The sequence below is a fragment of the Oncorhynchus keta genome, chromosome 1 (genome assembly GCF_023373465.1).
Source record: "Oncorhynchus keta strain PuntledgeMale-10-30-2019 chromosome 1, Oket_V2, whole genome shotgun sequence".
In the NCBI taxonomy this organism is placed as follows: domain Eukaryota; kingdom Metazoa; phylum Chordata; class Actinopteri; order Salmoniformes; family Salmonidae; genus Oncorhynchus; species Oncorhynchus keta.
In genome coordinates, this window is record NC_068421.1 from 21,248,807 (window position 1) to 21,273,929 (window position 25,123).

At 42.8% G+C, this 25,123-nt stretch overlaps 2 protein-coding genes across 6 annotated transcripts in view; both read right to left on the bottom strand.

The window, feature by feature from the left end:
- Window positions 1-522: 522 nt before the first annotated feature.
- LOC118394910 (A-kinase anchor protein 1, mitochondrial-like) lies at window positions 523-16,765 on the bottom strand. The gene is made up of 11 exons (XM_035788615.2): window positions 16,328-16,765; window positions 8,341-10,100; window positions 6,734-6,858; window positions 6,456-6,582; window positions 6,232-6,359; window positions 5,846-6,023; window positions 5,603-5,753; window positions 5,069-5,136; window positions 4,797-4,870; window positions 4,324-4,389; window positions 523-4,085 (listed from the first exon to the last, which is right to left on the bottom strand). Exons 2-11 carry the CDS (start codon window positions 10,073-10,075, stop codon window positions 4,023-4,025), a joined length of 2,715 nt encoding a protein of 904 aa, XP_035644508.1. The 5' UTR covers window positions 10,076-10,100; window positions 16,328-16,765; the 3' UTR covers window positions 523-4,022.
- Window positions 16,766-17,079: 314 nt separating this feature from the next.
- The window catches only part of LOC118394968 (neurofibromin-like), a 180,132-nt gene continuing 172,088 nt past the window's right edge, over window positions 17,080-25,123 (bottom strand). For 2 of the 5 annotated variants that reach the window (XM_052518495.1, XM_052518482.1), the window contains 2 exons: window positions 23,662-23,691; window positions 17,080-23,517 (listed from right to left, as the gene is read on the bottom strand). In XM_052518495.1, coding sequence (XP_052374455.1) covers window positions 23,375-23,517; window positions 23,662-23,691 — 173 coding nt within the window. In that variant the 3' untranslated portion in view covers window positions 17,080-23,374. Of the gene's footprint in view, window positions 23,518-23,661; window positions 23,692-24,235; window positions 24,631-25,123 lie in introns of those variants that run through there. The other 3 variants (XM_052518510.1, XM_052518488.1, XM_052518498.1) reach the window with 2 other exon arrangements.

The following is a 25,123-nucleotide window of genomic DNA, read 5'->3' on the forward strand; positions in this document are numbered from 1 at the left end:
CACACAACACAGTCGTGAAGAAGGCAACGCACAACAACACCCTTCAGGAGGCTGAAAAGATTTGTCTTGGGACCTAAGATCCTCAAAAGGTTCCACAGCTCTATTGAGAGAATCTTGACTTACTGCATCACCGCTTGGCATCCGATCGCAAGGCGCTGCCGAGAGTAGTGAGTACGACCCGGTATATCACTGTGCACAGCTCCCTGCCATCCAGGACCTCTATATCAGGCTGGATTTTTTTCTATAAAATGTAGAAATTAACTGTTTTCACATATGTAAACAATGGACTGGAGACAATGAAAATGAGGTTGAAAAGTGGGAGTTGCCCTTTAACTGTTTGCTATGAAATTTCAATCAAATTTTATAAAGCCCTTTTTACATCAACAGTTGTCATAAAGTGCAATATGTGATTCTGTGCATGTGGGAGTATTGAATCGACATTGCTTGGACATAAACTGTATACTAGATGTTCACCTCCACATATATGGTGTAATGTAGACAAACATTTTCAGAACATAAGAGTAGCATTTTTCACAACTTTATTTTATTTTTTAATAGATCTGTACAACCAAGAACCAAACCTTTGATGAGCCTCGCAAAAACTGACCTGTACATGTTAAATGCTCTGGGCAGGATTTCTTACTCATTTAAACAATCAAATGATTAATTATCTAGCTAAGCAAACACTTCAAACCAGTCCTACCAACAGAACAATGAGCGGTTTTGGAAGGGGTGAACAAAAAACACATGTTCCCTTTGTTTCCAGTGTTATACAAAAGTCCAGTGAAATATCTTATTTACACAGACCTGCACAAGTCAAGAAATAATTCTAGTTCGATCAAGCATGATAGGAGTTTGGGTGACAGGACAGAAGGGTGTCATTTGGATCAATGGAGTAATTAATCTATACTGATTGTGACATAATCAAGCTGGAATCAAAGAGAAGAGGACATTGATTGAAATGGCTTTTTGAAACATGAAGTGAAGGGGCTGAAAATATCAAACAATGGCTCCTGCTCCACGCCAGATTTGGACTAGAACCCAAGCAAGCCAGGACATGTAAGTCCCTAGAATATGTTGTAAGTTATACTGAACAAAAACATAAACCCAACATGCAACAAATCAAAGATTTTACTGAGTTACAGTTCATAGAAGGAAATCAGTCAATTTAAATAAATTCATTAGCCCCTAATTTATGGCTGGGCAGGGGTGCAGCCATTGGTGGGCCTGGGAGGGCATAGGCCCACCCACTGGGGAGCCAGTCCCAGCCAATCAGAATAGTTTTTCCCCCACCAAAGGGCATTATTACAGAAAGAAATTAAGAAACCGGATGTGGAGGTCCTGGGCTGGCGTGGTGACATGTGGTCTGTGGTTGTGAGGCCGGTTGGACGTACGGTCAAATTCTCTAAAACGATGTTGGAGGCGGCTTATGGTAGAGAATTTAAAAAACTTCTCCGGCAACAGCTCAGTTGGACATTCCTGCAGTCAGCATGCCAATTGCACACTCTTCAAAATATCTGTGGCATTGTCGTGTGAATAAAACCTGCACATTGTGGTCTTTTATTGTCCCCCAGCACAAGGTGCACCTGTGTAATGATCATGCTGTTTAATCAGCTTCTTGATATGCCACACTTGTCAGGTGGATGAATTATCTTGGCAAAGGAGAAATGCGCACGAAAACAAATGGAAACAAACTTGTGTCCAAAATTTGAGAGAAATACACTTTGTGCATATGGAACATTTCTGGGTTATTTTATTTCAGCTCACGGGACCAACATTTTACATTTATATTTTTGTTCAGTCTAGTAGCTAGAAGCCTGATTTCTTATGGTTCCAGAAACATTAACAGTTATTGGGTAGGGGAGATACAGTACCAACACTGGACTGACTAGTAACTGACATTTAAAAACACCCTGCAACAGCTGCCTTCTGAACTTGCCGAATGTGCATCAACCTCATAACTAACCATTCCTGAAACATGGTTCAATCAATCACACAAAAATGTGTGAAATATATACTCTAGCAGCAAGGTTGATAAAGTGCAGTTAACCTATGTGATCAATATGTATAGGAAGTAAGTATTGTCATGTGGTTTACATGCCAACACTGTCAAGTTTAATAGTAATGCAGGAATAGTCAAGCAAAACCGTTAAGTAATATCCAAAATCTATCCTGGTTCTTAACTTCAATAAGACCAAGCAAGAGGGACGGAAGCTGTCTTACTACCAGAGCAATTCAATTCGGGGGCGGCGACGACACCACCAATCATCAAAAATTACCAGTTAAATATTTAAAAAGGTGTATTCTGTTCAATAAATGACAAAGCAATTAATTCCTATGCAAAACCCAACAAAACCAAAGCAGATATACAGTATATGAATCCATCGTTTACAATAATATCTGCAGTGTGAGACTGATTCTCATGGCTCACTTTCTCTGTACTGCACTTTCATACGCTGCTGAGTGAAGAGGACCGGTACCGCCAAGGACCTCATTTCCCACAGTGCAAATGGGCTACAAAAACACAGTCAAACCTCATGTTGTCAGCAAGACTTCATTTTGGATCCATTAAACTGCTTGTAAGTATGGAAACGGCAACTGCACAAATGTAAAGTGTAATAATGTTACGGGGTAGTATGTAGAAGAAAACACAGTGAAGACGATAAGAAGGACGCAGACCTGGGAAGGTTAACATGCATATTAGGAGACAGACTGATTTTAATATAAGCACTGGGCCTATCCTGACTGAGCAGGGCTAAATTACATTAACGGAAGATGCTTTGGAATAGTTCCTGGTCAGGTATCAGAGTTACCAATGTTAACCGCACGGCGGTGTCCTCTCCCAAAGGCCTCAGACAGTTGCACCAAGAGTTGCGAGAGGCCCCTGGAGTCAGTCAAGAAGGTGGGGGGGGAGCTAGTGCACCCCTACCCTTCCACATCATGTCCCAGACTCAACAACTCCAGTGCCAGACAACAGTAGTGGATCTGAAATGTAGTGGTGAGTGCATCAGCTGAGATGCCAGGCAGGACAATGGATAGACGCTGAAGGCAACCAGCGATTGCATGGGGAAAGAGGGGTCAGGTTGGTCTGCTTGCAGGTCAGTTGGAGATCCCAGAAAAGGAAGCCCGTTTGGTTTCTCCATAAGGCCACAGTGTTGTACAGACTGGAGAGGCCAGGGCAGATGAGCGGGCCTTCCGGAATCCCAGGAATCGCGTGTTCTGCACATTCTCCCAGTCAGGTGGTTGGAGAAAGGAATCACCCCCACCCTGTCCGTTTCCTTGACTGTGGTTAGTGGCAACAAAGCGGAGATCTACATTTGTCTCCACAGACGAGGTCGTCATTCACAACCATGAATCCAGACGCCATTCTTAGCCCCCCCAGGCCTGTATGTCCCCGGCTGTCATGATGAGACCAAACGACGAGACACAGCCTGCCGGCACATGAAATGGGGACTGGCTACTGCACTACATACAATATAGAAACCCCACACTTAGCCCAGTCTTCAAAGCCCAATTCCGTTGATATCACTATACAAGTGTATACATGTAATTACAGCTGACAGTGAGGTTAGTTCTCCATTGACACGGTTTCCTATTGAGTTGAGATATACATCCACAGCATGATGAGAATCCACAGGCAAAGTTGTGGAGTGAAATGTCAGGTAGGACGAAAAATCAGATCAACCTTTAGTTACAATATAGATCTATTTTTAAAATGTACAAGTACTTTATTTCCTTCTTTAAGTTCTTTTGGTGTGTGGGGGAGGAGAGGAGGGGAGTTGGCTTATTCTGAAGCAGTACTTCATATTTTTCTGCATACAACCATTTTTATTTCTTTGTGAAATCTAGGGTAAAAATGCCCCCCAAAAAACAAATTATTCCCAAATCCAGTGGTTGTGTTCTTCCATTGAAGTGTTATGGGGTGTGTCTGGAGGGCTGGTTGGGTCAGCCTCCAGAGATTAGGTCAGAAGAAGGGGTGTGGTAAAACTGAGAAGGGGTTGATGGGTGGGGGGCAGCAAGGTTCAAAAGCTGTCCACCCAGGTACCCATCACTCGCTCTGCCAGTGTGCGGTTAACTGATACCAGCTGGATGGAAATGGAGAGAAAGATAGATACATCATATTAGTGTAAAATAACAATTGATACCGAGTAGTTTGCCAGCCATCAGAATGTTTAGGTGAAAATGTCTTGCATTTTTAAATACAGAAGTTAATGAACCATACACCACAATGAAAGAATATCCACTTCACCAAATGGAAATGCTTACAATTACACTGAAATATTTCAAATACTTTGTCTAAACTTCCCAAAAAAGTAAACGTACCTCTTCTCCAACCATGTTCCACATCTGGACCAATGGGAGACCAGTGTTGTTGTCGTAGTTTGTGACCTGGAAGAAAGGAAACAGCCAGGTTAGCAACCAATTACCTTCAGTGGAGCGTACAGTACATTACAGTAGAGTACATTACAGTAGAGTAGAGTACAGTACAGTACAGTACAGTAGAGTAGAGTACATTACAGTAGAGTACAGTACATTACAGTAGAGTACAGTACAGTACAGTAGAGTACAGTACATTACAGTAGAGTAGAGCAGAGTACATTACAGTACAGTAGAGTACAGTACATTACAGTAGAGTGCAGTACATTACAGTAGAGTACAGTACAGTACAGCAGAGTATAGTACATTACAGTAGAGTACAGTACATTACAGCAGAGTATAGTGCAGTACAGTAGAGTGCAGTATAGGACAGTGTCTTCCAGTTAGCTGCCTGGTGCTAGATGCTGTATTTTTGGTACCTGTGCAAGCAGTGCAACCCCTCTCGTCATCTCCTCAAGTGCAGAGGAGGCCTCGGTTGAAAAGCTCTTCTCTCCTGTGGATGGATGCATTTACTAACTTGTTAACATAAATGACAACAGCAGATTTGACGACCTTCCACAGGCAGGCTGACTTTGGAACAGTTTGACATTCAATTGGGAAAGTTTCTTGATTTTGGAAAGTGTCCTTGAGAATAAGACATCTATCGCAAGTAAACTGTACCATGTCCTTTTATTTAGCTATTTGATGTTACCTGGAAGGGGGGCGATGTTGTCCAGTAATACTTCTGCACCTTGGAACGGTAATGTTACGAAGTCTGACCTGAAAATACAGATTTTAAATAAGAGCATTCAATCAGTGTGCAGAAAGACCCACCATCCCTTCTTACATAACATTCCGTTCTCTCTAAATATGACAAAACTATTTGACCAGAGGGGGGCACAATTTCCAAACAAAAATGGTTGAATGAATACTTCATTTTTTTATTTGACTTATATTTAACTAGGCAAGTCAGTTAATAACACATTCTTACTTACAATGACAGGCTACTATACCTAGCAGGACTGGTGTCTATTTTACCTAAACAAGTCAACTTAAGAAAGAAATGAAGGAAAATTAAATGAAAACAGCTTTGAAAGTATGGAAAGATTCCAGTTCTTCTGAATTCCAGTTCTGACAACTTTCTCTGAATAGACTTGAGTTGGAAAGAAATAGCCCGAAACCCGAAAATGTGCATCAACTAGACATGCTTTCTCAGCCTTCAGAGTCTGAGGGGGGGGGGGCCCACCTTATTTGCCGTAGTGTGTCAATCTTCACTCTGTCATAGCCACCATAGTCCACATATCGGATCTCAACCTCGCTGGTCTCTTGGTAGAAGGAGATGACCTGGGCTCTCCACCAGGCTCCCTCTACCGCCGGCGCCGCACAGATCACCCCCACTGAGACAGAGAGAGGGTAAGCATAGAGTCTGGATTACACACACACAACTGGTTCAAAAGACACCCATGTCCCTCCTAGGGGGGGGTCTTACCTTCAGCAGGTGAGGGCAGGGTGGGTGTGTCTGGCTGGGAGTAACACAGGAACATCTGCTGGTCCAGGCTGCGCAGGGCGTGGTACGTAGGGTGTGTGTGCTGCTGGACAAAGAGGTGACCCGCCGATACAATGTTCACTACGATCACCTCCACGGTTACACCGCTGGGGAGCAGGAGCTGAGAGAAGAAACATAGTTAACAACTGTCAAATGAGAAGCCATAAGGGCAAACATCTCATTTGTTAAGTTAATCCACTTTCTTTCAAATCAATTAGCAGCACCTTAACTGTCGTGCAAATAAAGCATGTTTGAACAGATTTGAGAGACAGACAGAAAGAGAAGGGAACCCTGCACAACCCTCCAGGCTCTCTAGGTACCATGCTTACCCAGGAGGTCATGGGCAGCGAGGGCAACGTGAGCGGCAGAGGTGGGGGGGCATAGAGGTTGGTCAGGTTCAAATCCTTAAACTTCTTCCCAATCAGGGACAAGGCTTTGTCCACCTGCTGCTGGGAGCCTAGTAGGAAAACACATTAAAACAGCAGAATTCTACTACCAGTAGACCATCTACAGCACTCATGTGCTCCTGACGGTTGAGGACTACCCCACTCACCCTCTATGTGGCAGATTTGAAACTCTTGAGTGTAAGGCAGGGTGGAGATATAGATCTTTGCACCAGAGCTTTGCTTCAGGAAGCTCACGTATCGCCCCTGTTTCCCAATTAAACGACCCACCAGATGCTGAGAGAGGGAGAGAACAGAAACGGAAGAAGACATTACAAGGAGATATTGGGTTAGAATGAATGTGATAATTGACTCATTTCTAAGGAACTAGTGGATTTTCCTCTGAATACTAGTCAAGTCTCTGGGTGTTGGGATGGAGCAGGCTCACCTTTGGCACCTCAATCTCCCAAACGATAAGTTCAGAGCCCAGAGCCATGGCAGGGCTGCCACTGCTGTCCCTAGCCCCCATGGTGCAGCCACTATCCACCGAGTCCATACTGTTCACATCTGAGCCTGAACACATCCAGACACACACAGTCCTGAGTCAGACAGGTCTTTTACCAACTCACAATTACACATCCAAACATGACTGGAGTCTAACCTAAACATGTATCCTCACACACACACACAACTGGATAAATAAACATTTTTAAAAAACTAAATAAAGACAGACATGTGCACATTTACACACACAACTCAAAGTTTAAGACACATACACCAGATCACCCACTTCAGCCCACCACACACAAGTCATTGAGCTGTTAATCAAACAAATGACACGCAGGGCATAAGACCACTAACCCAACATTAATCCAAAGTCCACCAACACGTGCACACCACTATGGCTCTTACCAGCAATATCTGATCACAGTGCTGCTCTGACAGAACAAAAACACCTTCACTGGACTGTTCTGAGTCTTCACCTTCTGTGTGACCACTAACCTTTTCAGGAACACCCAGCAGGCTTTGGGTGTGGTTCTTCCCGTTGGTGACATCACAACTTGCCCCCTAAGCAAAAAGTACAGCTCCCCAAACACAGCGAGAGTCCCTATAGCCTCAGGGTGCCACCTAGTAGAAACACAGCTCGAGTCCCTATAGCCTCAGGGTGGCATCTAGTAGAAACACAGCTAGAGTCCCTATAGCCTCAGGGTGGCATCTAGTAGAAACACAGCTAGAGTCCCTATAGCCTCAGGGTGGCATCTAGTAGAAACACAGCGAGAGTCCCTATAGCCTCAGGGTGGCATCTAGTAGAAACACAGCTAGAGTCCCTATAGCCTCAGGGTGGCATCTTGTAGAAACACAGCTAGAGTCCCTATAGCCTCAGGGTGGCATCTAGTAGAAACACAGCTAGAGTCCCTATAGCCTCAGGGTGGCATCTAGTAGAAACACAGCTAGAGTCCCTATAGCCTCAGGGTGGCATCTAGTAGAAACACAGCTAGAGTCCCTAAAGCCTCAGGGTGGTATCTAGTAGAAACACAGCTAGTCCCTAAAGCCTCAGGGTGGTAAGTAGTAAAACAGCATCTAAGGACTAACTTCAACCTACACTATGAAAGGTAACTAGCTACCACACTGTTCTGTATTAGCCACCATCAAAGAACATTAAGTAAAGTACAGTAAAGAATACTATCACCTCAACTGTATGCTTTTTTTTGCTGGTGGCAGACTAGCTAGTAGTCACAACATGATTCTGCAAGCATTTCTTAGATGGGCAACTTGTTTTGGCCCACTTCAGACATTTACTCTTACAGCTACTATTTGGTGATCTCATTAGTTAGAATTGGAAATGTACAGCACAGAAGCAGAGACCATTAAACTCCCTACCCCCAATTCACACACACTTGTCTACTTCTGAATATAGTTATTTTCCCAGATCTAAGACCAAAGCCGGTGACTTTCCAAATGATAGTCCAACCAATCAAACATTCCCCTCAGCCATGTGTAGATCTGTGCTGCTATGAGCCTGACTCCACTACATGGTGTGGTCTGTAATCTTACCTCCAGACTGATCGGTCTCAGTCTCACTCATCCCGTGAGAACCATTCCTCAGGGCCATGCCGTTGAGCCTCTTCATTTCGCCAACAGCCCCCAGCACATGGCCTGGTAGGGCTGCCATCACTTGTTCCGTGGTCACTACCTCTGGGACCTGGCGCAGACCACCCTCCCCCTCGGACATCCCTGACACCTGGATCAGATCCTCCTGGCTCTCCCTGCTCTGCTGGTCCTCAATGCTGACCCCATCCTCAGAGTGGCACGTACTGCAGGCTGAGTCCTCGGCCACCATCACCCCTTCATTTCCCTTCAGTTTGTCCAGGTTGACAGGTACGTTGCTGGCCTCACGCCTCCCCTCCTGCGAGGATGCTGCTGCTGCCGCCCAGGGGTTATTCAGTGCGTTTGCGGTCCCCATTGGCTCCCATGCCGGGGCGGGCGGGCAACCGTTGGGCATCCCTTCTCTCTGCTGCGCTCTCCACTCCTTCTCAGCGTGGCTTATTGGGGAGGACCCTTCCTCCATGTTCCTTGTGAGTGGCTCTTGCTCAGAGCATGGCCTCCCATTGGCCAGCGGGGTGCTTCTGCAGCAGGGCTCGGCAGCGGATTGGCCGAGCCAGGTCTCTGGACAGGAGGCAACACTGAGGACCTCCTGGGTGGCTGCCCAGATGACCTCAGTGATCAGACCTGCTGCCAGGTCCTCCAGCTCCTCGCTGCTGCAGGGGGCCCCATTCTCCTGCTGGTGGCCTTGGGCCGGGACGGCCGAAATACTAGTCACAACAGCATGGTAGGAGCCCTGCGAAGATGTGGGGGTCTCTGGGAAAAGAAGCTCATGTTTGACTACTTTCAGGGCCTGGGCCGGTGTCTCAGCTGGGATGAAGGACGAGGAGAGCAGCTCATCTTTGGTACTGCTGGAGGGGACCAGGAGGGCATCTTTAGCCACCAGCTCCACTTGTAGGTTCTGGTTGAAGGCCACTGCTGCCTCATGTGCTGCTGCCACCTCCCCCTCTGGCTCAGGCCTCTCTGCATTCATCAAGTCTGCTGCTGTGGAGGAACTAGTCGTGGCGTGGGCCGTCTGGGAGAGAACAAGGGCTTCTGATGTTGTGGAGATGGCCTCCTTCACTGAAGCAGGGACCTGCTCAGTAACCATTGATTTCACCGGCTTTGTAACATAGGCAATGGCGACTGGCGGTCTCTGCCCAGTGGCCCCGTGTTCTCCATGGAGAGCCCAACTCTCCTTCCTGGTCTGTGTTTGTAAGGGTGAGGCTGCAGGAGAAGAACTGCTCCTGGGTGTCTGTTGGCACCTATCTACACCAGGGTCTGTGACTGCGTTGGCTCTGTCTGGGTGGTGGGAGGCCCTCTCTGTAGGTGAACAGGACGTACTCTGTACCTCTACTGCCTGGGCCTTAATGGTCGGGATGTGAATTTGTGCTACGACCTCCTGTTCTGTTGACCTTTGCTCTTCGGCCTTGGATGGTCTGACTCTGCTGCTGGCTGTTCTCTCTCTGCAGCTGCTGCTGCTGGTTGTGGGGGTAGTGGCTGTGGCACAGAGGGACACGGTCCCTTTCTCTACCAGGCCGTTGCTGCCATCACTGGGGGACGCCAGCAAGCCCATGGCCGCTGCCCCCTCCTCACTGTCATGGTTGGTGATTTGCTCTTTCTTGCGTGAAATGTACCACCACCAGCCTATAAGTGCCAGCACTCCAGGCAGTGTGTACGGGACAATAGACCGGAACCTCAGTGGCATCTCCTCAGGACCCTAGCAGCTACACCTGTAGAGCGAGAGGGAGAAAGAGAGCGAGAAAGGCTAAGGTTAGCTTATTGGAGGGAGATCTGTGAGTCTTTTAGTTTCACTCATTTGGAGTGCAGGATTATAGTGTCAAACAAGATATTAAAGTTAAGACAGTGGTTAACATTTTGAATAGCCTAAGTGTCTCATTTGACACTCACCCCAAAAAATGGCATAATATACCTGGGTAATATAGTGGAAAGACCATAGCAGGTATTCTATAGTGTGTGTGTAATCACACTCACAGAAACTAGAAGGGTGTGTGAGCAGCAAATAGATTCTAAATGCATCAGCCCTGTTCACACAGCTGACAATAAGCACAACACTGGGAGAACAACATGTGATGGTCAAAGGGAAACTGTCCTATGGTAGCTTGGCCAAAAAGACTTACAAGAAATGCTTTAAAAACTATCATGGCAGTTTACAGGTGGGAGCAGAGCTTCAAAGAAACTACTGAAATGAAAGCTGATAAGGCGTTACTCCAGTGAATAGGCCTAGACTAACAAATGACTTACAGTAAAGTAGTGAAATCATTCCTGCAAATTCTTTTCCTCATGCCACACAACTTGAATTGATGAACTGCACAATGCTTTGGAATACATAAAACACTGAAGACATAGCACTTTTGTCAACAGCTCCCGGTGAAGAAAGACACAGCAGCCTGAACCTAACATACATGTATGCCTATAAAAGCCCCAGACTAGACATAGAAAACCATGGTGTGACCTATTGCCTCGTTGAGAAATGTTCAAAGACAGAAATTCCCATTACCGTGGCTTAGAAGTAATATTTGTTTCTACTTGTGAACCAAAACAAGCTGCAATACAAAGATCTAGTTTCTATCAGGAGGAGCGGTTGTGCCACCACCAGGGCTAATGTTTAACCTCCCTGTATCTACTGAGCATGCCCAGCTGCTCCACTGCTGATTGGTCAAAGCACTCCATATCAAAAAAATTAAGTCTGTGCATGCCTTTCCTTAACAGACCGAGAGCAGGTCCAGCCTGTAGAAGGAAGGAAGGAAGGAAGGAACCCCCCTCCCCTCCCTCCCCCCCCCCTCCCCTCCCCTCTTCTTTCCGCAGCCTACTAGGGTGTGTGGCAGCTGGGCTTCCACTGCCCCATAGCAAGCACCAATACACACACGAGCCAGGTCTGATCACCTTGAACATGGACTTTGAACTGTGTTCTGCGCGTTCCAGGCCACTGTAAAGCTGGAATTGACAGAGTCAGTCTGCACTGTACAGATGGACAGCCAGGGCCATGATAGCCTTTCTGAATGTGAGCTGTCTGTGAGGAGGCTCTAGTCACTGGGATTTTAACAATATTTCAGTTTCTTCATACCCCAAAACTGAGGCACACAGAACTTTCACGTATTTCACCTGATGGAGGAACCTGTAAAGAGGCTTGTTGGTGAATGACATAGGATTATAGATGAATGGTAGGCTGCCCTAAAAATGACTCAGGTAAAGATGTTGATGTGCAGGGGAAAAACAGGTAGCCTTCAAATGCCTCCAGAGAAACCAAGATCAGGGTTGTTTTCAGTGGGGCAGAGAGATCAAAAATGTGTGTTTCTTATACATGGTCACCAATACTACGTTTACACAAAGAGCCACATTTTGAGAATTTTCCCATGAATTGGTCATTTAACCAATCACTTCAGATATTTCTCAGAGCTGATCTGATTGGTCAAAAGAACTAGTAGAGAAAAAAAAAGGGCTGCCTGTGTCAACCCATTTCAAAACCTGTTCTCCCTTTGTCATGACCCAGTAACTTCTCTATCAAAACAGAGCCTCGGTGTCATGTTCCATAGTGAATGACAAGGTGCTTAGACCTGGTTAGCAAATTATACATCCCTTGCTGTCCAATTCAATATTCTCTGTAGGCATATTATATAGATTGTGTAGCTTCTATCATTAGCATACACTGAGTATACAAAACATTAAGAACACCTGATCTTTCCATGATAGACTGACCAGGTGAAAGCTATGATCTATTATTAATGTCACACTCACATTAGTGTAGATGAAGGGGAGGAGACAAGTTAAATAAGGATTTTTAGGCCTGGATTGTGTATGTGTTCCATTCAGAGGTGAATGGGCAAGACAAAATATTTAAGTGCCTTTAAACAGGGTATTGTTGTAGGTGCCAGGCGCAACGGTTTGTGTCCTGTAATTTGGGCTGCCCAATTTAGTCGACCAAGATTTCTTCAGTTAAGCAGCCGCAATTCACTTTTTTTTTCTTCATAGTGCACAAGACACCTGTCTGATTGGCACCTGTCTCAGTGGACTAATCCATTGTGGAGGCCACAGGGATGGCAGTCTATCACTCTAAAACACGTGAAATTGCATATGGTTATATTATGTAAAAATAAATGGTGCACAACATTAAAACATCTAATATTTTATAAGAAACGCGTTTTCTGCGTTAGATATGGTCGCCGTCCTTGGTTCTGAAACAATCATTGCGCTGAAGAATTCGCACCTTTCCCTATGTTGCTACGTGCATAATAAAGTTTACCTGCATATTGGGATTGACAACAATGCGGCGGAGGAGGCAGCAACAAGGAAATAGTTTGTTAGTATAGTTAGTATAGAGGACACTCCAGTTTAATTAGGTCCATAATCTAATAGCCTAACTGTTAAATGTGCTTGGCTTTAAAAATCCTCCAAATATAGCTAAAGATTTTTTTATTTGACCTTTATTTAACCAGGTAGGCTAGTTGAGAACAAGTTCTCATTTACAACTGCGACCTGGCCAAGATAAAGCATAGCAGTGTGAACAGACAACACAGAGTTACACATGGAGTAAACAATTAACAAGTCAATAACACAGTAGAATATTTTTTTTTTAAAAAGAGAGCCCCTGCTTCTCTGAGTATTTGTTTAATATCAGAGATTCTGTCAGCGCCAAGCCTCTCACAACGGCAAAATGTCTTGATAAAGCAATTTCACAGATTCAGCTGTTTTTAAATCTTTGCTATGCTGTAATAAAGGCTTTACAATTTTGGTGGTTAGAACAGAATGGCATTACTTAGAATTGAGTGTTGTTTACACTGTCCCAAACAGGCAGAAAAATATTGTAACAACACCTGTTCATCACATAATATGCACGCAGCGCTCAGTCCTATACCCTCCTTTTTTTAATCTCCTTATTCTTATTACAATTATCATCATGACCCTCATAATCATAAGTCATGTTGTTATCATTAGTAGGCTTTGTATAGCAGCCTAGCATAACCATCATCAAGTTGTAGGCCTAAGAGTGTTTACTGTTTAGCCTTAATACCTTACTTAGGCTGATATTTTAATAAAAAAGCTACTGTATCAATCATTAATTAATTCATGCAATCATACAGCATAGTAGACATTCATGCTTTGAAATGCAATCAAGCATTTTAGTTTTAAAATTAAACAAATGGAGCTTTGAATATTTAGCCTAAAAAATAAACTGCAATTCACAAATGCATGCAACTGTTTTTAGTCTATTGTAATAAAGGCTTTACTTATATTATTTTTAAGCAAATTAATGGATGTGGTATATGGCTAATATACCACAGCTAAGGGCTGTTCTTATGCACAAAGCAACACCGAGTGCCTGGATACAGCCCTTAGCCGTAGTATATTGGCCAAATACCAATAGCATTCAGGGCTCGAACCACCCAGTGTATAATTTCCGTTAGAACATACTCTCTTGTACACTTATTTAATGTTGTTTACACTGTTCCAAATGGTCAGAATTCATTAATATAATCTAACAGCATCTGTTTGGCACAAAATACTCAAGCAACGCTAGCTCCTATACCCTCCATTTTCTTGATAGCCACAACTACAGTACCAGTCAAAAGTTTGGACACAAATACTCATTTACAGTATTTTTACTATTTTCTACATTGTAGAATACACACACAATACTATAAAAATACGACATACCATGTTGGATTAAACAACGTGCTGGAACTTCTCACTTTATATGCTGTACTCAAGGCTGGTTCATCATAGATTCCTCTCATTCTGCAGACTAGTTTCACATGACAGACCCTGTGTGAAAGTCCATGACACCTTGCTAGCTTTTTTTTTTGTTAAAGATGCACTCCAGACTCCTTTTCACCTAATTGAATCACCCGATTTACACAACAAAAGTCACTTTGTAATAGTCCAAGTATTCATGACATGGCACAAGATGGGGGTGGGCCTTTATTGTTTATTTATTTAACTAGGCAAGTCAGCTAAGAACAAATTCTTATTTACAATGACGGCCTATGAACAGTGGGTTAACTGCCTTGAACGACAGATTTTTACCATGTCAGCTCCAGGACTTGATCTAGCAACCACTAGGCTACCTAGTGGTCTATTGATCCTCTAGTTTTCCCTCAAGCAAAGGGGAGGACAGTGACAGAGTGCACCATTCAGACCAACTCCTTGAAGTTTGCAGTTTTGTGCAAAACATATTTTGGGTACGATTACGTGTGTGTACTTATTTATACTTGGGATATTGTTTTTCAACAGGAAAAGTTCTGGACTGCAAAACCCACCCCCGAAAATCCAGTGTCATAAGTTGTTCTGACATTCACCTTTGACAAGGTTAGAATAACAGCCAACTAAACAAAGTTACTCCAGTACCTCATAAAAGGATTTGGTTAGTGTTTCGCTCTGTGTACACCCACACACAGCATGCATATGCATGCCTAGCAGGCCTGACTGTAGACTCGAAAGAATCAAGATGAGATATGTACGACCTTGGAGGTAGACGAGGGAAGGGTCACTCGGCATTTGCTTTACACTTCACAAACCATTCAATGCACTGAGCACGAGCACTTTATTACACAGCGATACTGCACTTGGAATACGAGGCAACCTTGCAAAGCATACCCACGATAATAATGCTTCTCCCCCAGTCGAGAGATTTCTGGTCCGCAGTTGTAGGCTATCCTACGATAATCATTCCTATAGCAGTACTCTAAAAAGCGGGAACAACAATAGTTCATTATAGGCCCTATAATAATAATTTTGCGATACCGAATATTTAAATCACAGTTTCATTGCAAGCCGACAGCGTCCCATAAAACCGGACCTCTGAATTAAAGTGTCAGCCTACAATTGCCTAGACGCTGCTATGGGGCTTCAGAAATAGCCTATACACCGCTACTTAATAACCTACAGCAAGGCTATAGCTACACATTGTCATTCCAAAGCAGAGACTGACAAATGACGCTGTTAAATGTAGGCTAACTGGCAAAGTTTCGAGGCTCCCAGTGCTTGAGCAATAGCCGCATAATGTCTGGTCAAGGTAACTTGCTAGCTATGACCTACACATTGAGTGTAATAAAAACATGGTAGGCCGCAGCACTTGATGATTTACAATGTAACGTTATCAAGTTAGCCCTACACTATTGTAGCAAACACTGATGGACCCGTTAAAACCCATGGACCACGAGTTAAAAATCAAAACATTATTACATTCATGATTTAACCAAACATATATAAGAGATCTTGGTGAAACAGTGCATTTACGTGCCTAATTCATTAAGCCACCATTAGAATACGGTTAGCCATCTTCGTTGAGTCTGAACTATGACTGACACTCCATTCAGTGTTTATGCTAGGCATGCGACAAACGATTCCGCTGCAATGTAGGGGCAATATCATTTCAATTGTGTCCTGGCAGAGAATCAAGACAGTAGTTCGTGACCAAACGTCGCATATATCTTGCATTATGATCTTGTGGTCGCCATGTAGGCGAGCCTGGAAATGCTAGGCTAACTCTGCATCGTGGGCCCCGAAACATTCACGTTAGCTTGCTAACTGGGCATGATGGATAGCCACCTTGTTTGCTAGCAATTCACATGATCCGTCCAAGCAAACTCATTAACAACAAAATGGTGACTACAGACCACAAAATTAACATAACATGTATATTTTGAGACAGTTGTCATTTTAGAACGCAGAATAAACTACACAGTTCGATGTCTGCGTGAACTACACACTCAATGACATGGGCTGCTGATGACTATAGTGGCAGAATATTTATAACCAATTTAATAAGACGACTGTTCCATTTCTTGGAATGGAACACTTAGTAGCGCAACATTGTAGCCAACCGGCTAAACAACTCGATATATTTAGAATGTAGTTAGTTAGACAGACTACATATCAATCTGACATCTGTGGGCCCATGGCTGTCAATTTTACACTAACACTTTTGGATTATACTTACAGTATTTAAACGTCCACCGTGCCGCCTCAGTGAATTTAATGATCGTGATATGTTACGTTTTCCGGGCCTGACTCAATCCCAACGTGTACCCCTACTGTGTCTGTCTCTCTTTCTCTATCCTCCCCACGTGTTGACCGTCCAAGCACTCGACTCTAAAAACAGACCTAACAGCTGATCAAACCTCGCGATAATGGTGCAGAAGAGAGACGACAATAGCGAAGGTAGTCTCGCGGAGTTCAGACAGATGCAGTCAAGTTTGATTGTAATTAAGGACACAATTATCTCCCAGTAGTCCTTTAACTAAATAATGTAATTTGATATGAAACTGATGTCCTTGCAGTACATAGTCTCATTGGACACATTGAGAGAAGCCCAGTGGAGGCTGCTGAGAGGACGGCACATAATGACTGGAAAGGAAAAAATGGAATGGCATCAAATACGAATCCATTAAATTCCGCTACAGCCAGTACCAATAACCCGTCCTTCCCAAATAGGGCGCCGCCAACATGTGGGTTTATCTCAATTAGCACTCTCCTTGCGTCCTCTCTCCTCGCCACCTTCTCAAAAACCCAATGGATGAGAGTCAGAAGTCCCTCCCATCGGACCATTCCTCCAATGGGGTTTGAAGAAGAGCGGGGGCGCGAGGAGATGCAATTGAGACTTTCCCATAGGACTAGGTTGTGCTCTGCATTGTAGATTTTTTTTCATGAACACTTCCACTACCAATAACTTCAGATGGCGTTAACAAATCATGGCTTTTAAGTGGAGCGCAAAACTTTTATTTACAATGGAATAATTACATGTATGTGTTATACACATTATACAGTAAATTACTGCTTTACAAAAAAAGAAATTATACAATATTATCCCAAGTATTTACAGTATAGTAAATATACCATTTTCAAATTGTACAAAAAAATGTGAATATACCACTTAAAGAAAAACATTCCGAACAGCACTCCAGTGACAAAATATTTTGCACCTCAAATAAAAAATGTTACATTTTATGATATTCAACTTCACAAAACTCTTGCTTGTGAATCAGAATAGTGCATGCCAACCACTCATTTGAGAGTCTATGGTTACTCACAATATATATCCTTGTCATCCCAATGGACACCAAAAGGCCATTCTAGATCCTGAAGAAAACTATGGAAAACTGACAGAAAATATTTACACAAGAAGCAATCTAATATCACACACAGTCAAAACTATCCGACGTTGATTAATTCATCCAAGCTGTTTCCCCTGACAGTTGTCTAATCTTATTTGTCACATGGATTCAAAAACAATATTTATTCATTTATTTGGTTTCCTTGTTATCCAATTGTGTAAATTGCATTTGGTACCCTTCTTAAGTTCTGATATACAGTACCAGTTTGGACACACCTACTGATACCAGGGTTTTATTTAGTTTGACTATTTTCTATATTGTACAATAATAGTGTAGACATCACAACTATGAAATAACACATATGGAATCATGTAGTAGCCAAAAATAAGTGTTAAACAAATTCAAATCTATTTAAAATGTGAGATTCTTCAAAGTAGCCATCCTTTGCCTTGACAGCTTTGCTCTCTCTCTCACACACACACACACACACACACACACACACACACACACACACACACACACACACACACACACACACACACACACACACACACACACACACACACACACACACACACACACACACACACACACACACACACACACAAAAGTAATCATGGTTCATTAAAAGCAACATTTCTAAAACATGTTTTGAATGAATGGATATCCTCATTATCCTTTCACATAGTGCAAGCTAGTATTTGGTGCAGTGTCCCTGGATCTGACGCAAGGGCATCTGGGATTGAGGTCCTGTCCCAATGACTGTTCATTAACAGCCGTTCCCAACCCTTCCATGTCTGCAGATACAAAGGGTCAGGAATCTAGATGGGTATACACGGTGTAATGGTAGAGCTTCCACCATATAGCCTTACTGATATGCACAAATGAAAAGGTTATAATCAAGATGAAGGGTGTGGATGACTCTGGTACTTTAGAGGATCAACGACTTTCAGACAAAGTAATGGCTGCCCTCATTTCCCCTCACAACTTTTCATTTGGCCATAGGAGAGAACTCATAGGTAGAATTCATTCAACCTCATTCAACCAGAGAGAAGAGACACCTCTGTGTATGTGAATAGGAAATCAGGAAAACGTATTGGAATCTTATCAAACCAGAACTTCAATGCAATCAACTCTGTATCACACAATCTTAAAACAGGTGGTAGACTTACACAGTGATCAACAGCAATATTTTGATATACAGTTGAAGTCAGAAGTTTACATACACTTAGGTTGGAGTCATTAAAACTTGTTTTTCAACCACTTCACAAATTTCTTGTTAACAAACTATAGTTTTGGCAAGTCAGTTAGGACATATACTTAATGCATGACAAGTCATTTTTCCATCAATTATTTACAAACAGATTATTTCACTGTATCACAATTCCAGTGGGTCAGAAGTTTACATACACTAAGTTGACTGTGCCTTTAAACAGCTGTGAAAATTCCAGAAAATGATGTCATGGCTTTAGAAGCTTATGATAGGCTAATTGACATCATTTGAGTCAATTGGAGGTGTACCTGTAGATGTATTTCAAGGCCCACCTTCAAACTCAGTGCCTCTTTGCTTGACATCATGGGAAAATCAAAAGAAATCAGCCAAGACCTCAGAATTTTTTTTTGCAGACCACAAGTCTGGTTCATCCTTGGGAGCAATTTCCACAACGCCTGAAGGTACCACGTTCATCTGTACAAACAATAGAATGCAAGTATAAACAACATGGGACCATGCAGCCGTCATACCGCTCAGGAAGGAGACACGTTCTGTCTCCTAGAGATGAACGTACTTTGGTGCGAAAAGTGCAAATCAATCCCAGAACAACAGCAAAGGACCTTGTGAAGATGCTGGAGGAAACAGGTACAAAAGTATCTATATCTACATAACCTGAAAGGCCACTCAGCAAGGAAGAAACCACTGCTCCTTAACCTCCATAAAAAAAGACAAGACTACGGTTTGCAACTGCACATGGGGACAAAGATCGTACTTTTTGGAGAAATGTCCTCTGGTCGGATGAAACAAAAATAGAACTGTTTGGCCATAATGACCATTGTTATGTTTGGAGGAAAAAGGGGGATGCTTGCAAGCTGAAGAACACCATCCCAACCGTGAAGCAGGGGGGTGGCAGCATCATGTTGTGGGGGTGCTTTTCTGCAGGAGGGTCTGGTGCACTTCACAAAATAGATGGCATCACGAGGATGGAAAATTAGGTGGATATATTGAAGCAACATCTCAAGACATCAGTCAGGAAGTTAAAGCTTTGTTGCAAATGGGTCCTCCAAATGGACAATGACTCCAAGCATACTTCCAAAGTTGTGGCAAAATGGCTTAAGGACAACAAAGTCAAGGTATTGGAGTGGCCATCACAAAGCCCTGACCTCAATCCTGTAGAAAATAAGTAGGCAGAAATGAAAAAGCGCATGCGAGCAAAGAGGCTTACAAACCTGACTCAGTTACACCAGCTGTCAGGAGGAATGGGCCAAAATTCACCCAACTTATTGAGGGAAGCTTGTGAAAGGCTACCTGAAACGTTTGACCCAAGTTTAACAATTTAAAGGCAATGCTACCAAATACTAATTGAGTGTATATAAACTTCTGATCCACTGGGAATGCGATGAAAGAAATCACTCTATACTATTATTCTGACATTTCACATTCTTAAAATAAAAGTGGTGATCCGAACTGACCTAAGACAGGGAATGTTTACTAGGATTAAATGTATTTGGCTAAGGTGTATGTAAACTTCCGACTTAAACTGTATATTAAGTCAATTTAAGTATTCAAGTAGTTGCTAATACTGATGGGGTTTGGCATATTACTACATTTTCCTAGTCACGGTCAGAACTGTAAACCAATCCAAATGAAATATAGCGGAAAAAATGATACAAATCAATAAAATAAAGGCCTTTAAATATTTACCAGTTTATACAGTATCTTGAAATTCATATTCTTGCATGGCAAATTTTTAAAAAAGAATAGCTTCAATATTTAGTAAGGACTATCTGTACAGGTTAAATACTTTCAGGCAGCAGGGTATTATTGGTGATAGTATACTTGATGATCATGACATAGTTAACACATCTCTACATTCACCTAGAGTCAACATAATAGTCTCTATATAATTAGTACCTGTTCTTTTCCAGACCAATTATACATATATATATATTATACAAACATAAACGTATCGGAAAACCCTGACAAAGGCACACCATGGATAAAACAACCCAATTATTATTATTATTATTATTGAGTATATCCTTTCTATACATAAATATGTACACAACTGGGAAGAATCAAAATGACAATGTGCGTCCAAATCCAGGTTAAGACTGTGGTGTGAAGGTTTTGCTGACGACATTTGGTCAACCCGGCATAGATGGAGGTGGCGACTGGCTGCTGCAGCCTTGCTGTGAGGTGGTGGTGTGAGGCAGTAGTGGGGTTGGTTTGGAGTAGACTGTTGGGTTGGAGCTGAGGCAAGAGCCTGTCTTTCAGTATACAGGTTCAATATCCCTCTGTTTTTCCAATGTCATAATGGTCCAACACAGACGCCAACATTGATTCGCCCACTCATCTTCCTATGTCACATAATGCAGCAGTCACCAAACATCAAGTTGTCCAGTTCTTACACTGAATAAGTTGTGTGTGTGTATGTATGTATGTATGTATGTATGTATGTATGTATGTATGTATGTATGTATGTATGTATGTATGTATGTATGTATGTATGTATGTATGTATGTATGTACAGTGGGGCAACAAAGTATTTAGTCAGCCACCAATTGTGCAAGTTCTCCCACTTAAAAAGATGAGAGAGGCCTATAATTTTCATCATAGGTACACTTCAACTATGACAGACGAAATGAGAAAAAAAAATCCTGAAAATCACATTGCAGAATTTATGAATTTATTTGCAAATTATGGTGGAAAATAAGTATTTGGTCAATAACAAAAGTTTCTCAATACTTTGTTATATACCCTTTGTTGGCAATGACAAGAGTTCAAATGTTTTCTGTAAATCTTCACAAGGTTTACACACTGTTGCTGGTATTTTGGCCCATTCTTCCATGCAGATCTTCTCTAGAGCAGTGATGTTTTGGGGCTGTTGCTGGGCAACAGAGACTTTCAACTCCCTCCAAAGATTTTCTATGGGGTTGAGATCTGGAGACTGGCTAGGCCACTCCAGGACCTTGAAATGCTTCTTACGAAGCCACTCCTTCGTTGCCCAGGCGGTGTGTCTGGAATCATTGTCATGCTGAAAGACCCAGCCACGTTTCATCTTCAATGCCCTTGCTGATGGAAGGAGGTTTTCACTCAAAATCTCACGATACATGGCCCCATTCATTCTTTCCTTTACACGGATCAGTCGTCCTGGTCCCTTTGCAAAAAAACAGCCCCAAAACATGATGTTTCCACCCCCATGCTTCACAGTAGGTATGGTGTTTTTTGGATGCAACTCAGCACTGAGTTATATTTTGGTTTCATCTGACCATATGACATTCTCCCAATCTTCGTCTGGATCATCCAAATGCTCTCTAGGAAACTTCAGACGGGCCTGGACATGTACTGGCTTAAGCAGGGGGACACGTCTGGCACTGCAGGATTTGAGTCCCTGGCGGCGTAGTGTGTTACTGATGGTAGGCTTTGTTACTTTGGTCCCAGCTCTCTGCAGGTCATTCACTAGGTGGGGGCGGCAGGGTAGCCTAGTGGTTAGAGTGTTGGACTAGTAACCGGAAGGTTGCAAGTTCAAACCCCGAGCTGACAAGGTACAAATCTGTCGTTCTGCCCCTGAACAGGCAGTTAACCCACTGTTCCTAGGCCGTCATTGTAAATAAGAATTTGTTCTTAACTGACTTGCCTAGTTAAATAAAGGTTTAAAAAAAGGTCCCCCCTTGTGGTTCTGGGATTTTTGCTCACTGTTCTTGTGATCATTTTGATCCCACGGGGTGAGATCTTGCGTGAAATGTCTTCCATTTCCTAATAATTGCTCCCACAGTTGATTTCTTCAAACCAAGCTGCTTACCTATTGCAGATTCAGTCTTCCCAGCCTGGTGCAGGTCTACAATTTTGTTTGTGGTGTCCTTTGACAGCTCCTTGGTCTTGGCCATAGTGGAGTTTGGAGTGTGACTGTTTGAGGTTGTGGACAGGTGTCTTTTCTACTGACAACAAGTTCAAACAGGTGCCATTAAAACAGGTAATGAGTGGAGGACAGAGGAGCCTCTTAAAGAAGAAGTTACAGGTCTGTGAGAGACAGAAATCTTGCTTGTTTGTAGGTGACCAAATACTTATTTTCCACCATAATTTGCAAATAAATTCATTAAAAATCCCACAATGTGATTTTCTGGATATTTTTTTCTCATTTTGTCTGTCATAGTTGAAGTGTACCTATGATGGAAATTACAGGCCTCTCTCATCTTTTTAAGTGGGAGAACTTGCACAATTGGTGGCTTGACTAAATACTTTTTTGCCCAACTGTATGTATGTATGTATGTATGTATGTATGTATGTATGTATGTATGTATGTATGTATGTATGTATGTATGTATAACTGATATCTGGATTCTTTGAGAATTCAACAGAATGAGAAAAAAAATCAAGATGACTACTGAAGGAATGGATTATTTCAGTCACCATGACAGTTTCAGTCCTTTTAATAAACAAAAACTAAATTGAAAAAATCTTGGCCCAACTTTCTGTACGCAAGTAACTTCACCCATCCAAACCTCTCATGTTGCAATGCTCCAGATGCCTGACAACCAAAGGAACACAGAGACAAAGGCAGCTACATCCCCAAAACAACACTGATCCTCAGGTTGATCCACCGTCCATCATGAAAACAACGAAACAAAAAGGGTAACAAGACGAGTGCAGGAAGATGTGTGGCATGGTGGGCCAGAAGGCCTTTGAATGGCTTTTACTCTCTCCATCGCTCTTTTTCTCATACTATCTTCTTAATGCTAGGCCTTTTGAAGCTGCCTGAGCTGCGCTGTTTCTGCACCTGACTGGCAGAGCCATGGCGGATCCGTCCACTGGTGGAGAGAGCTGCGCTGGGGGAGAGCTTCACATTCTCCTTATCCACGACTGGACAGACGGAAGAAGAGAACAGAAAGGGAAGATGAGAAGAGAAGGGAGAGTCATTTTCAGTCACTCAGATTCAATACCACTGTTGAAGAACAGATGGCGCTGTGGCATAGCTTTGGTATAAAACTAAAGACATATTCTCACCTTGAATGAATTCAACATCTCCATCTTCCTCTACATTGTCAGACAGAGAGCACAAGTTACCCTCTAATAAAGTATTTTATTGTTGAATGGTAATTCTGCCCCCAGACCTTTATTCCTTTCTTACAATCACACCAGCACAAACAACAAGATCACCCTTTGCTTGGCAGTGGGTGGCAGATTTTAAGATGCTATTCTGGCACTGGGTACAGTTAGGGGATTTCTCACACTCACTTTTCACATTAGATTAGTCATTTTGGTGTTTTTTACTCAGGGGGATGAGGTTAATTGACCTTGTTTGACTTCTGGGGTCACAAGGTCAAAGAGGAAGAGTACCTGGGAGGAGGTGTGGCGCAAAAACGTCTGACTTAGAGCAAGGCAGAGAGGCTTCACAGAGAGAGAAGGACAGAAACAAGAAAGAATGACCACAGCAACTGAGGAGATGAGAAACACATTAAAACAAGGGTAACAGAACAAAAACAGAGTGAGAATGAAAGTCAAATAACACTGAATGAAAATAGAGAGCAAGATGGATCTTTAGCATTGACGTGAAGAAACGCAAAGACAACACCTGGAGGTGTTTTAAATGTCATGAATAACTGTATGAAAGTCTACTAAGAATGAAATGTATATTTTTCTGTGGGAAGGCTAACAATATATTATAACTACTTCAGCAATATAGCACTGATACATAGAAATAATACAATCCATTTATTCTACAGGTAATAACAAAAACACTGGTATTAGCTTGGTGATTCTAAAAGCTAGCAGCTAGCATAGTGAGAACAACAGACAGAAATGGACACGTGATGCGAGTCACCACAGTTTGCAAACTGGGGCTAGCGTTAGCGACTCCAGAGAGGCTCCATGGTTGTAATTTGTACCAGATGTTTTTGTTGGGATGGGAGAGTTGGGGACCGTCTATAGACTACACCACAGCGAGTAGAGCATGATGGGGAGGTTACACACAGACTAGACCCAGAGAGAGAGGGAGGGGATTAGCATGACAGACAGTCGACACATGCAACATAAAAAATGAAATATCTGAAATTTTTGATGGTGCTAACTAAGTACCCCTGCATATTTCAAACACACTACATTCTAGCATTTGTCCAAGTAAATATGTTGTTTTTGGCAATAATTAAAATCTTGCAGTGCTTTTCTGACATCTTGCAACATTTGACATCTTTAGTGCACAGCAGTAGCAGAATCATCACAATATTGTCAGAAGAGATACCAGTTTCAAATGTAGAGAAAGCTAGCGGGAGACCTAGAAATAACCCACAGCAACAGCACCCACAGACACTTTGCCTCAAGATACTCTACAGAACACCTTACATTGGTAGGACTCAGCAAGCATCATAAGTAGGATGTTAGTGGTGTATTTGTGTGTCGGCCTCTATGTATAAATGGTGTGTGCGTGTGCTCCAGGGGCACTGGTCTGCTGTTGAGCCTGTGTTACTCC

Excerpts from the sequence above, each read along its gene's own strand:
- LOC118394910 (XM_035788615.2), bottom strand. The coding sequence starts at position 10,075 with ATGCCACTGAGGTTCCGGTCTATTGTCCCGTACACACTGCCTGGAGTG. Across the intron at positions 6,360-6,455 it reads TCAAATCTGCCACATAGAGG|GCTCCCAGCAGCAGGTGGAC; the intron begins GTGAGTGGGGTA and ends TTTTCCTACTAG. Across the intron at positions 4,871-5,068 it reads CAACATCGCCCCCCTTCCAG|GAGAGAAGAGCTTTTCAACC; the intron begins GTAACATCAAAT and ends ATCCATCCACAG.